The 15227-nt window shown below is 37.6% G+C and overlaps 1 protein-coding gene across 1 annotated transcript in view; it reads right to left on the reverse strand.

Annotated features, from left to right (window-relative positions):
* The window catches only part of EVC2 (EvC ciliary complex subunit 2), a 261845-nt gene that overhangs the window by 4717 nt on the left and 241901 nt on the right, over positions 1-15227 (reverse strand). Inside the window, exons 24-25 of the mRNA XM_043972227.1 lie at positions 5792-5962; positions 2003-2136 (exon numbers count right to left, since the gene is read on the reverse strand). Of these exons, the coding sequence (XP_043828162.1) occupies positions 2003-2136; positions 5792-5962 (305 nt within the window). The remainder of the gene's footprint in view (positions 1-2002; positions 2137-5791; positions 5963-15227) is intronic.

Here is a 15227-nt window from a genome sequence, read left to right on the forward strand (position 1 = left end):
TGAGAGCAACAAATGAGAAAATTAAAGGGTAAAATAACACAATACAGATCCTTGGGGGATAACTATGTTGAGTAGGATAGAGATATATGATGATCCAACAAAGGAGCCTCAAAAGATACCAAGAGAAGGGCATACATATTATCCAGGATAAGGGAGTAGAAAACAGTTTTGAAAGCTGAAAAGGGGACAAATATAATAAATCTGAGAAAAGGCCATAGATTTTTGCAATTTGCAGATCATTTGTAACCTTGGAGATAACAGTTTCCATTGACTGAGTGGTAGAATCAGAAACTAGACCACAAGGAATTGAAAAGTGGGTTGTTGGAATCAATCGACAATAACTCATTAAGTACCTGTGATGTGCCAAGCACTGCACTATATTTCCCATATATAAATAAAATGATTGAGACATTTCCTATTCTTTATATTTATATCCTCCTGGAACACAATTCTTTCTCTGAAAAAGGAAGTCAGGAGCCAGGGTTGTAGGGCCACTGTCTAGCTATTTCCTGTAGGTATTTTTTTTAATCTCTCTGGGTATCAGCTTTTTCATCTTCATCTTCAAAGCAACAACAAAAACAACAACAATAGCTCTCATTTACATGTATTGTGTGTGTGTGTATGTGTGTGTGTGTGTGTGTGCATAAGGCAATGAGGGTTAAGTGACTTGTCCAGGGTCACACAGCTAGTAAGTATCAAGTGTCTGAGGACAGATTTGAATTCAGGTCCTCCTGAATCCAGGGCTATTGCTTTATCCACTATGCCACCTAGCTGCCCCTATAGCTCTCCTTTACCAAGTGCTACCAAAATGGAAAGGTTTCAAACTTTGGACTAGAAAGAAATTTCCTTTATGTGAGTACCAGCCAAGGTACTGAGTCATTCACCTACGTTCACAAGGCTAATTAGGAATGTTTTTGGCCATAGGAATTCACAAAGCTAACTCTGGCTTGGATGGAGGCCTGGAAGGATTATAGTCTGGGTTGGTGTACAGCAGGGGTTCTAAACCTCAAGTCCGTAAGCTTTTTTTTTTGGTAATTGCATTTTAATAGAATTGATTTATTTATAAGATTACATATTTCATTGTATATGTTTTATAAAAATGTCATTCTGATGTGTCTTTTGGCTTCATCAGCCTGCCAAAGGGTTCAATGACAACAACAGGTCACTATAATTACATAATGTTTCATTTCAATGTTTTTGTTTTAGTTAGGAAACAGCCATACCAATACATGTATCTTTTGCAGATAAAATTGAAGTTTATGGCTTACAAAATAACTTTCCCAAAATGAGTACTCATATTTCAACAATGCTTTAAGATTTGCAAACTGTTTTCTTCATGAAAATCATGTAAAGCAAGTAGCATAATTCTCAATTGTCTTCATTTTACAAATGAAAAAACTGTAAAATAACTTGCACTTAGTCAAACGGAACTCATTTGAAAGGATTTGAACTCACTTGAAAGGAACTATTCTTTTCACTATCCCATGTAGCCTCTGTAATACAGCTAGACTAGATCATCTTCAAGCACCCATCCAAGTACAAGAGGTTTTTACTGGATGATTTTAATTATTTTACTCTCTTCTCTCCTCCACAGAGACATGCTTGATATATTGTTCTTGTATTAAACTTGTGTTTGTACAAATTTGTTTTCTTCATAAGCACATCTCACTTGCTAAACATGAACAAATTTCCCATTTCATTATCTCAGATTCCGCTAACAATTATATTCCATTCTGTGCTGCTTTTAATAAACTGTACTATTTTGGGGAGACTCCAGACAAGACTGGTTAGGTGCTTTTAACATCTAGTAAGTGATGCATATTAGATTGTCTTCATTGCTATGTGTAGAGGCAAATACATATTACTGAGGGGACCTTCCAAGTGATTGAAAACAGCTAAGATCCAGATATGAAGAAACTTGACTCAGCTTTAAACATATGGGTTTGGTTTCTGATTTATAAGAAATATTCATGATTACATAGCATAATGTGACCAAGCCAACCAAAACATCTTTGCTGTTCTCTGGAGCCATCTGATAATTACTGTACTTGATGGGATCTATAGGTAAGTCGTTATTTTTGGTCAAGAGTCTTCTAAAATAATGTGCGATGTTTACAAGTAGTTTCTTCTCACTTCCTTTAAAATAAAAATATATTTGTAGAATTGTGAATTGGTTCATTCTAGATAGCAATTCATTCTACATAGCAACTTGAAATTGTGTGTGTGTTTTTAAAGTGATTGTATTACACATATCCTTTGTGTAAAAGTTGCCATTTCTAGGCAGGTAGCCCCAAGGAGATCAAAGACTGAAAGGAAAGTCCAGCAACATATTCATAGTGGTACTTCTGATGGTCACAAAGAATTATAAACATTGTAGATTTCTCCAATTGGGGAATGGTCAGACAAATTATTGCACATGAATGTAATTAAATGTTATTATGAATTGTATGTATGAGTTGCTTTTTCTTTCTTATACTTTCCGTAGTTACAGGGTGTACCAAAAGTCTTTGTTAAATTTTTGGTTTTAATGACTCAAGCTTGAATAACTTAAAACTACATTAAAACCTTTGGGATGCCCTGTACTACCAACAAAAGAGTAAAACCTGTCTTAAACTGCACACACTATTATCGCACTATAAGACATGGGTATTATGGAAAATTCAGGAAAGTATGTGGAAACTGTATGAACTGATACAAAGTAAGCAGAATCAGGAAAACAAACAGAATGACTACCACAAAATAAATGGAAAAAAACAATGAAATGAAACATTATGCAATTATAACGACCACACTGGGACTAAAATAAGGGTTGAAATAATGCACCTTTTTACCAAACCCCATTTCTTTATGGAGGCAGGGGAAGGCAGAAGTAGGAATATAGAGCTATATATACTGTCAAACTCAGATCGATATGGTTAGTTTTGATGACGTGTTTTCTCTTTCTCTTTTTGTTCTGGGTTACAAGTTATGGTTTTGTGGATAGGGGAGCTGGGGTAAGAGAACTGCAGAAATGAGGATGATTTAAAAATAAAATATGTCTATGAAATTTAAATTAAAAATTACAAGCAGAATCCAAATGGATCTGAGGTACTACATACATTTATATATGTACCTTGTTTTATAGTTACTAAGTGCTTTCCATACATGATGATAATTATTATTCTCATGGAATAAAAGGAAGAAAATGCCAGGTTTTTACAGATGAATTTCTATAGCAAACCACATATAGAAGACGATATCATGGAAGCCAAAAGTGGGCAAAGAATCTAGGAAAAGGGAATGGAAAATTGTTTCAAAGGCTAGAGAGGATCAAATAGGATGAGACCTGAGAAAAGGTTCTGAATTTATCAGTTCAGAGATCACTGATAACCCTGGAGAGAGCAATTTCAGTTGCTTCATAGAGTCAGAAACCAGACCACAAGTAAATTGTTGGAATCATCAGCAAACATTCATCATCACAGCAATATAATTGATTGCAAAAAGCATTCAAGATCCTCTGTATTCATTATTTGTTAAGTATTAAAATACAAACTCTCCAACATTTTCCTTGGTAAGGTAAACTGCAGCTTTGAAGGCTCTCCTCCAATAAGTTGTCTAATGTAGCTGACAAATTCATATAAATTTCTTGCTCTGTACCACCAAAGGGATAACTTCATTCAATGGTCCTCTGTCAGTATCAAATGACATAAAACCAGGAGGTATATGCTCAGTAAATATCCACGGTGCCTGGCAATTAACAAGTATTTATTAATGCCTACTACATGCCAGGGGCTAGGAATGCAAACACAAAGAGTGAAACTATCCCTCCTAGAAAGGAGCTTGCATCCTAGTGGGAAGGAAGTGCACATAGGCATATGATAAATATAAAATTAATAAATACACATACATACAAATCAGTCAAATACAAAGTTCTTTGGGGAGGGAGGGCATTAGCAGATCAAAAAAAAGGCTTCATACAGTATGCAGTGCTTTAATGCTCCGTGAATTAGTATGAAATTGTCTCTATTTTGAAGGATGCCTTACACAGAGATCAAATGGAACAGAGATACTCTGTTTATGCTAGTGAGGTCCTCCTGATAGATCTTCCTATTACTAGGTTTTGTTGTTGTTGTTGTTGCTTTGTCCTTTGTTCTCATTATTTATTTGTGAGGCAATTAGAGTTAAGTGACTTGCCCAGGGTCCCACAGCTAGTAAGTGTCAAGTGTCTGAGGTCAGATTCGAATTCAAGGCCCTCCTGACTCCAGGCCTGTGGTCTATCCACTGCACCACCTAGCTGCCCCATTTCCTTTGTTCTTGAAAAGGACCATGACATTGGGAGGTGATGTCATGACTTGCAGTGAATTGGATTTAATTGTGCAAAGTCACCAGCTTCACTCTCTCCTCTGGAGCCATCTGGGTCCACTGGTAAGATATAGATCAGAACAACTGGAGATGGTTCCCCATGCAATGAGAGACCATAGCCTTTTTAAGCTAAGGCCTTTCACAGATCTCAGTTTGCCTGACACAATACCCATTTGGATGAGATTGAACTAGTTACACCAAGGCTCAAATCATTCACTGGAGGGGCAGCTAGGTGGAACATTGTATAGAGCACTGGTCCTGAAGTCAGAAGGACTTGAGTTCAAATCAGACTTCTGACATTTACTTGTCTGACCGTAGGCAAGTCACTTAACCCCGATTGCCCCCCAAAACAAAACAAAAAATTACTGGGTCTCCTCAATAAGATCTTGGATTGCTTAGAAGAGATCAATCTAATCACCCATACAGGAAAATTTGGAGATAAGAAATGGAGACAGACAGAAACACTTCCTATATTGAAAAATAGAAAAAAGCTGCCCTTATCTAGGATTTAGTATCTACATCTGTAAAATGGGAGAACTGGACAAAAGTATCACTAATGTCCCTCCAGCTCTGAAATTTGATATTTTAGGTTTATAGATTGCTTCAAGATCTAACATCTCTGTTCTAAATTTCCTTCCAGCTGACAACTCTATTCTCTGTATGTTCATGTGTGTGTGTTTTAATATTCCTTTCACAAAACTCAATGCTAGACCCTGAGGATACAAAGAAATATCAAAATACTCTCCTCATCTTTAAGGAGCCTATAAGGGCTATAAAGACACATGGATTCATTATCCATTCATTCACTAATTTAATAAATCTTTCTTAATATTTATCCATCCCTCACCATAACTTCCATTGTATGGGGGAAAAGTGGTAGATTTAAATAAAAAAAAAACAGGGTTTAAATCCTGGATCTGTTTACTCCCTAATTCTGTGACCTTGGGTAGTAATACTATCTTCTTTGTGCCTCAGTCTCTTCATTTTTAAAATGGAGTTGAGAAAAATTTGGAACTAAAAATCCTATGAAAACAAATATTGAAAACTATCTTTATATGTTACTGGAAAATAATAAAATACTTAAAGAAAAAAATAAAATGAAGGACTTGGACTAGATTGTTATAGTTTCTAACTCATAGAAGCTGTGAGCCACTAATACATACAAAGGGATGCCTGTGGGTCATGTATTGACTTAGTTTTAAAATGCAATGTTAGCTATGTTTTATTGTAGGCTTATTTGTTTTGTTAAATATTTCCTAGAGAAATTTTGAATGCTGTAAATAAATTCTCTTACTTTAGCAGTATACTTTCCAGGGACATACTCATAGCTGATGAAGTTGATGCATGCATTGTCAGAGCTAGTGTTTGAGAGGCTCACAAACATAGTGTGGGAGGGAAGAGGTATTAGACTGCCTACAACACTGAAGCTCTACAGAGCCATTTTACTAACCTAATTGTTGTATTCCTGTGAAACCTGGACAGTATTCCAGCACCATGCCAAGAAACTGAATAGCTTCCATCCGAATTGTCTTGGGAAGATTCTGAAGATCACTTGGCAAAATAAGGTACCAGACCCTGAGTTCCTCTCTCTCGAGCTGAACGGCCAAGCATTTAAGTTCCACTGCAAAGAGCACAACCCCAACGGGCTGGACATATGGTTCGAATGCCAAACATATGTTTGCCTAAAAGATCACTTTATGGAGAACTTGCACAAGAGATGAGCTGACACGGAGGTCAGAAGAAGTAATACAAGTATCCTCTGAAGGTCTCTCTGAAGAACTTTGGTATTAACTGTGAGACATGGGAGACACTGGCACAGAATCATCCAGCATGACATGCCTAAATCAAAGAAGGTTCTGTTCTCTGTAAGCAAAGCAGAAGAAAAGTAGCTCCAAAGGAACACGAAGTTTGCAAATTTAGAGGCATCTCCACTCCAAATGTTCATGTGGACAATTTGCACCAGAACTTTGGTAGAGCTTTCTGAGTTTGTATTAGTCTGATCAGCCACAGGTGAATATACTGTACCTTTATTCCAACATAGTGATGTCATTTTGGTTCTCTTCAAGCATGAAGGATAAAAAACAATAAATATTTCCCAATTCCATTTCAATCTGGTACCTGCAAACACTACAGTGTTGCTGCCAACATGCCACTGAGACAATGATTATTTCCTTATTTAATTGATAACCAGTTTTTATAGATGGGGCCCAAAGATCCTCTTTTTGATTATTAATAACTGATTATTAGTAGTTTAGTTTTTAGTAGGGATTTTTTTCCTCTTTTTACTTCATCATTCAAAGCCCAGTCATTGTGAAGGACAGGGCTAACAATGAGACCTTCCCATCAATCAATTGGGAGAGTTTATTTCTGATTAAAGGGTAAAGAGAGGGGCAGCTAGGTGGCACAGTGGATAAAACACTGGCCCTGGATTCAGGAGGACCTGAGTTCAAATTAGACCTCAGACACTTGACACTTACTAGTTGTGTGACCGGGGACAAGTCACTTAACCCTAATTGGTATGTAGGGCTTCTAAACTTTCTGAGCCATGTGCTCTATATCTTTACTAATATTTAATATACTCTATTAAATACTCAATGCCCCAAATCTGGTACAGTAGCCTCTAATTTCTAAGTAGCAATACATTAGAACCCCAGCTTAATTTTCCCTAAACTTGGGGCAGTAATAGGGTGATCCCCTACATTTTTACTCACCACGGATGTCTAAGTAACCCTCAAAGGAAGATATCCCATTCTATCCACCATTTTGGCATCAAGACCAAATGCAATTAACATTGAAAGGCAGACATGTCTAGGATTTTCGTAACAATGACTAGGTTTTTAAAAGAGATGTTTTACTTATTCAAAAGATGAAATCGCCTACTATCAGAGTTTAGATAAGTGACTGTTACCAAGGAACTTAAAATCAAATAGGAGATGTGTACTTGAATAATTAAAAAGATAATAGCTAGGTACAGCTAGATACAGATACAAGACAATTAAATACTAGATAACAGAAAACTGGAAGAAGAATATATAGGTACCATGACAAATACAAAAAATAAAAAATAAAAGGGTATCATGGGTCAAACAAATCTAAACCTTTTCCCACAAGACAACCTTTTTTTTAAATTCAAGGAAGAATTAAGAGTGCTTAGCAGCTGATTGGAATGGGGGCAGGGAGGCAGTGAGAGAACAGTTTAAGATGGGTCTGAGACTTTAAACTAGTGAGATTGGGAGATGGATGAGGATACTGACAAAAGCAGACAAGTCAGGTAGAGGAACCCCCCAATCGGGAATGTTCTTTCATTGCTCAAATTACCTTGTATTTACTGTGTAAACATTTTAAACAAAAATACCCTCAATAGAATGTAAACTGAGATGGGTTTTCTTTTTTGTTTGGCTTGAATTCTTTTTCAATTTCCTAATCTGGGAAATGGGGGTAAAAATGGAAACTACTTCCCAAGGTTGTTGTGAGGAAATTTGTAAGGTGTTTTGCAAATCATAAACCTTTTATAAATGCCAGCTAGTGTATATCAATGTGTCCGATTTAAATAGAAACAAAGCCACTAAATAGAACATAAGAATCCCTATCAGTAGCAAGTTGACTTAGGAAACTGCAAAATAACATTGTCTATATTTTATTGTATTTTATTGATTTTGTTAAATATTTCCCAATTACAGTTTCTTTTTTTAAGAAAGGATTTGTGTTTGTGTCTTTTTTTTTTTTGGCAGGCAATGAGGGTTAAAGTGACTTGCCCAGGGTCATACAACTAGTGAGTATCAAGTGTCTAAGGTTTGATTTGAACTCAGGTCCTCCTGAATCCAGGGCCGGTGCCCTATCCACTGCATGACCTAACTGCTCCCAATTACATTTTAACCTGGTTACCAGCTTGGTAGTGGTCCTGAGAGGGTGTAGAACAGGAGGCCCATAGGTTTTGTGTTTTACATCTCTTGGGTATACTACTCTTTTGTCAGTGAAGGTCATGAGTGAGAGCAGATAATACTACTAATAAGGTTTGAAATTGGGCAAGATTGCAGAATGTGTACTGTCACCTAGATCAATGGCGAGATACAATCCAGAATATTCTTTAGTGAATAAACTAGTAAGTTAACCGCCCACCAATGACTTTTAATTTCTTTTATATTTTTTCTACATTGTTGTTTTACATTTCTCTTCAGAGAGAATGTAAGTTCCTTGAGGCCAGAAACTTTCATTTTGTCTTTGAATCCCCAGAGGCCAGCAGAGTGCACAGAACAAAGTAGGTGCCTACTTCAATAAGTGTTGATTGATTAATGCTTCATAAGGGTTTTATTCAATAGGCAGGGGGTTGGGTTAAGTGACTCCTGGATACATTCCACCTGGGTTTTCTATTTTTTTAACAGTTTTATTGGTGGTGAGAGGATTGAGAACACGTGTCCTTGGTTTCCAAAGATTGCGGGTAGGTAGCTGGTCCTTTTGTTTTTCTATTAGTCAATAGTCGCCCTCAGGAAGGGGTAGGGGAAAGGAACCCTTTTAGAGATGAAAGATCATAATGCACCAACACAATCGAATGGAACTTTGAAAAGTCAAAGATCTCCCTCCTGGTATCTTCCAATTTTAATCAGTAATATTTTAGTGGCAGACTGGGGACAAGAGGGGTGAAAAGCCTGGAAAATGACCTTTTGTCTCAGACTTTATAAAGTGGGAAATAACAGTGTGGTATAATGGATAAAGCTCCAGACTTAGAAACAGAAAAGACCTGTGTTTGAATCTTGCCTAAGATATTTACTAGCTATGTGACCCGGAAAAAGTCACTTAATTTCTTTGAGTGTGTTTCTTCATCTTTAAAATGAGCGGCTTGGACTACATGATGTAAGGTATGATACATCTCTAAATCACTGCGACTACAATATTTTTTGAGGGGAGGTAAAAATTAAGGTGTGGGTACTGGGATTGTTTTTTTAGTAAGTTTTGGAAAGAACTACAATTCCAGAGATGGGGCTAAAATATTCTCACTGAGGATTCAGACTCCCAGCTGCTAAATCAATCTGGCTTCACTAGCACGTAGTCTCCATAGCAAACCATCCAAAGTCTTCCATTGCAGTCAGCTAGATCATGAAGCCAGAGAAATTCTACAGTCTGCCTAATCATCTGGGAGATCAAGGGTTTCCCAACCAGCCTGTCCCTGGACAGTATGCACGGAAGGCTATTTCTTGCTCTACGCAGACATTTCATTTGGTAAGTCTGTTTCCTCTTCACTCAAGAGCTTGAAATGTGATGGAAAGAACTGATGAGTCTTTGGAGGCATTTTTTAAAGTATGAGATATCCTTTCATGCCTGTCTCTTCAATTATAGTGTTATGTTATGTAATAACAAATATATTCTAGTGGCCACATGGTATGATGGAAAGAGCGCAGAACTCAGGGTCTCAGGTTCAAATCCTGTCTCTTCTGCTAACTACCTATGTGACTTTTGGAAGATAATTTCGCTTTTCTGGGCCTCAGTTTCCTTTCTAAAATGAGTGGTTTAGACCAAAATTATGGGTTCTTAACCTGGGATCTGTGAACTTTCAAAAATGGATAACTGCTAATATAAGCGATTTTGTTTGTAACCGTATGCTTTATTTTATTCATTTGAAAACATGATACTGAGAAGAGATCCATAACAGAAAAAAAAACTTTAAGAAACTTTGGAGAATTTCTAAGGTCCCTTCTAGCTCTAAAATCCTGAGCTATAAAATCATGACTGATGTTTATTAGCAGTTCGCCTCTGGGAAATATTCTAGTCCTATGTGATCTCAGTTTTCTTCAACTGTAAGATAAGAATAAAAATTATACCTGTACTGTCTAACAGAGACACATGCACAGTAAATGTTTTGTAAACCTTAAAGTGCTACATAACTGTAGGCTGCTATTATTCTATAGAAAAAGAAAAAAAATTCCCCACAAACTGCTCACTTGCTGATATTTGGTTCTCCATAAATGAAAAAAGTCCCTCAATAAAGGCCTTAAGCACACTTAGAGGTAGAAAGGATGAGGATATATGATGCTTTTGAGACAATCCTGGACTTTGAGTCAGAAAACCTGGTTTTAAATTCTAGCTTTAATACTCTCTGTGAATCCTTGAACAAGTCATTGAGGTCTAAGGTTTTGTTTGTTGGATCAGTAAATTTTAAAATCATTTCCAGCTTTAATGTGTTTTTTCTAATTATTGAATTCTTTAAAAAAATTATCACCTCCGTTTACCAACATTCTTCCTCCTCCCTCCCATTAAACAGTCTCTGACAACAACAACAAAAAATTTAAAACAATAATAATGATCAGTTCAGCAAAATCAATAAGCACTTCAACCAAGTCCAACATTGCATGGGGTGTTTCACATCCACTGTTTTGTATTTACTTGGTAAATATTTTGTATTTAGACATTTTGCACATGTGTTTACACAAATATGTGTGTGTATATATATATATGTATGTATGTATGTTTTTTCCTAAACCACGTATAAGGCCCTTGAAGGAAAGAGCTATTTCATTTTTATATTTATATCTCAATATGTGTATATCATCTTAAACATAGATGGTATTTGATAAATGCTAAATGAATTGGCAGAGCCAGGACTAGACCCCTGGTCTCTATACCTTCTCTCTCTCTCTCTCTCTCTCTCTCTCTCTCTCTCTCTCTCTCTCTCTCTCTCTCTCCCCAGTACTTCCTCCTTACTTCCCAACTTGATTTTGTCAAATTTCTTGTAACCCTGCTGTCAAACTGGTTCATGTCTGCTTTTCATTAGTGAAATAGCCTTATTACTTTTGCTCCATCACCCATTTTCTGGTCCTTGCAACAACAATCTCTTGGACTTTTCCCTTTGGATGTGTCCTCCATCCATTCTGAGCTTAGCCTCTTTTTATTGACTGCCTATATTTTGTTGGCTGCCTTTTCCCTGCTCAGAGCTACAGACCACAAATGATATTACAGTGAGATTTTATTAAAGCATTTTTCACTGAAGATTTGAAAAGGTCACCTGTTTGAAGACAGATTTTTCCAAAAGCTTGCATTTGGCATCTAGGATGCTGAAATTTCTGGGTTTGAAAAGGAATGAGCAATGTTGTTGTTACTGCTGTTTTCTTTAATCTGGCTGTTTCCCTGTTACCAAAGGAAGGAGAAAAACAAAACATAGCAAGTGCCTTCTTTCTCCTTATCTCTCCTACCTTCTAAACCTATTGTGAGAAAAGGTTGTGCTATTCAGTCCATTGTGTATTTAGTAAATATATAGCTCAGGCAGCACAATGATCACCATTCATGGATGGAGTTTGTCAAGTTTGGCTAACATACGTGAAGCTCACAGTTTGATAGGGAGAGAAGACACAAGCAGACATGGATGCCATAAACCTCCTGGCTGGGGCTCTTTTCTCCTCATTGGTGACTCCCTCCCCAGGCCACCATTTTAGCAAGGACCCCCACCATGTTTCTGCTCCTGAACTCCCTTCAGATTCTTCCTTCTCCTCACCTACCACATTTTCTGTCCCTGCATGGGACCCCACCCCACCCCCACCCCCACCCCCGCCACTGCCCATTTCCAGTAAGTTCCCTGTTTTTTGGGGAGAATAGTTTTTGGTTTTGTTTTGATTTTTAATCCCATATAAGTGATAAAGCTCATTAAAGGTAGGAATAGTGCTTGCTCATATTTCTGTCTCCAGGGCTTACCACAGTGCTTGGCATAGAGTAAACACTTAATAACTGCTCTATATCTACTTATAGAAAACATACTAATACTGTGTATGGTATTGGGCAAATCACTCAAACTCTTTTGGCCTGAGTCAGGAAGACTCAACTCCATGAGTTCAAATCTGGTCTTAGACTAGATGTGTGGCCATGGGCAAGTCACTTAAACCATTTTGCCTCCATTTCCTCATCTGTAAAATGATCTGGAGAAGGAAATAGCAAAACCACTCCAGTATCTTTGTCAGGAAAACCCCAAATGGGGTCACAAAGTATAGGATACAACTGAACAACAAACAACAATTAACCAACTTGAAGGGAAGAGGATGAAGGGCCATGACTGAGTCACCACATTGAAGGGATGGGTCTTGATGATATCTAAGATCATCCTATTCCAGCTCTGATTGGAAAAGAGTAACATGATGTATTTATATATAAAAACCTAAGCCATTTAATACTGCTTATCACCTTTAGCCACATTGTAATCTCTCCTAAGAGTATTTGTGCTTTAAGCTTCCTTTCTTACTTATATTGGAGGGAACAATGCAAGTGTTTGTGAAATTCTTTCTCTTGGATTAGAAATTCCAGGAAACTAAAGACAGAGATGTTTTGGGCCAGAGGTTATTATTTTTTTCTGAGAAAATTGGCAATAGGAGATAATTCTTTTTAACATGTGAACACCTGACTTAAGAACATAACAGCTGTTCGCAGAACCTCAGCCAACTTTCTGTTTGTTAATCACCTGGTTGATACTAAAATGGGGGACAATTTTCCACCATTGGGTAGTTACCAAGAAAAAATTGTAGAATCTCTTATATTCCCATTTCAATCCTTTCTACTTTTTAGAACATCACAATGATCTCTGCTTAGACTCTTAATTAAGTTAGAGAGAAAGGCAAGGGCATTGTCAACATAATGAACATTTTATCTACAATGTAGACATGTACAGAAGATCCATTCTGGACATCCTGTCACCTCTCTCACTCCCTCTTTCTACCTCTCCCTCCCCTTCTCTCTTCCCCCCTCCCTTCCCCTTTCCATCTCTCTTCCATCATCCTCCTGACACCTACCATTCCCCTCTACCTGTTCTCCCAACCCCCAGGCAATCTATTTGTATTTAAGCAATCTAACAACAAGTATCTGGCCAGACCAAGACATATCACAACCATTTGACCAGGATATCTTGACATCTCCTGTGCCATCAAACATGAAAATCACTCTCCTTTCCCAAACATATATACATACTCACTCTATACCTTTTGCTATAGGAAGAGTTAATACTACCATTGCTTCTGGAAAAAAAAAAGATCTCTTCCAGCTTTTAACATATGGTCACACTTGAATGCTAATTTGCTCCTGTCTTCTCTGCCAATAAAAGTGATATTCAGATATGAAGCATAGAATAAACAACTATTCAAGGGGGACTGGAGCCAAACATAGGTGATTCATGACTTCTGGTGAAGTTTAGACAAGAAGACCAATGAGTCAAGGTCATAAGGCTCATCAATAGAGAGCTAGAAGAGGCCCGACCTTGCATAGCATTCTATAATTCTGCAGTAGGAGACCAGAACAATGGCATTATTCTTTGGCCTGATAGGCTAAACTTGGAGACAAGTTAGATGGTAAAGCTACTGGTTGCGGGGCAGGGAGTAGAATAAACCAATCCGATATGAAAATCTCTATGGATGTTACAAAAAGTTCCCAAATCATTGATGTTATATTTTGAAAGTTCTTTAACTCTAGCCTGACTGTTCCAAATTGCAGGGATCTCTCTCCTCTCTGAACACTTGTGGCCCTTACTTTCTATACTCCTCATTTGACACCCATTGCCTGTTATTCTGTGCTTGTTTGCACACATCTAGAGTATTGTGTTTGGTTCTGGACATAAGAAAATATATTGTTAATCTGGAAGGGATCTAGAAGAAGCAACCAGGATAGTGAAAGGACTTCCAGTTCCCGTCAGATGAGGATTGCTTGTTTTGTTTCTCTTGTCGTTCAGTCTTGTCTGACTCTTCATGACCCCACTTGGGTCGTTTTTCGCAGAGATGCTGGAGCGATTTGACATTTCCTTCTCTAGCCCATTTTATAGATGAGGGAACTCATCTTCCTGAGGCAAACAGGATTAAGTGATTTCCCGAGGGTCACATAGCTTGTAAGTGTCTCAGGCCAGATTTGAACTTGGGGAGATGAGCATTTTTGACTACCAGACTGGGATTCTATCCACTGCACCACTTAGCTGCTTTAGGATTGATTGTAGCAACTGAGTGCTCATTTTAAGGAAGATACAATCAATCTTCTCAGAAATTACAAGTGCTACCTTGGAATTCAATTTGTTCTGCATGCCACCAGAGGCTAGGACTACGTGTATTGGATAGAAGCTTTGAAGAGCCAGACTTTGCTTTAATTAATGTAAGGAAACCTTCCCCAAATTCAGACTTGAAATGTCAACAAGCTGCCCCTGGGGTTAGGGAGTTTCTTCTAACTTGAAGTTTTCAAGCAAAAGCTGGATGCCCACCTGTGAGGCATGTGGTAGGAGAGACACTGAGTCAAACATAATGAGGAACTGACCCCAACCTTGAGAGAGGTAGCCCTAGAACTCAGAGGGACTCATTCAATAGCCTGACTCTGGGACAGGGAAGACACAGTTCTCATGACACAATTCATCTTTGGACTGCCATATGTCCCCTGACTAGTCCTTACGCATTTTTCCTGTGCTCCACACCACCTTGTACTCAATAAATCCCCCAAAGAAATGCAGGAATCAGAAATGCAGCATTTCCAAAGAAACAAGGTTATTGAATTACATATCCAGTCCACAAAAATCTGTTGAATCCACAACTCATTTGAAAAGTTGTACCTTATGATTGAAAAATACTTGTGAAAGCACAGTACTGTTAAAATGCCAGTGTTACTCAATTCAACAAATGCTTATTAAGACACACTCATGTGCAAAAAAGCAAGAGACTCCATTCAAAGAAGGCTTTGTTCTGTTTATGTCATTTGCGGGAGTGATGATGAAGAGGGGGATAGGAGCAAGAATACAAAAATGAATAAGACTAGAACAAAATAATGAAACTGACTTTAATTCTGAGAGAAAAGACTATAAATAACCAATTAATATGGGGGGGGAAGGGAATCCAGGGTGTTTTCCTTACTTATTTCCTCATTCTAAAATCAGACCCTGTAGTTTA

The sequence above is a fragment of the Dromiciops gliroides genome, chromosome 6, assembly GCF_019393635.1.
Source record: "Dromiciops gliroides isolate mDroGli1 chromosome 6, mDroGli1.pri, whole genome shotgun sequence".
NCBI classification, from domain to species: domain Eukaryota; kingdom Metazoa; phylum Chordata; class Mammalia; order Microbiotheria; family Microbiotheriidae; genus Dromiciops; species Dromiciops gliroides.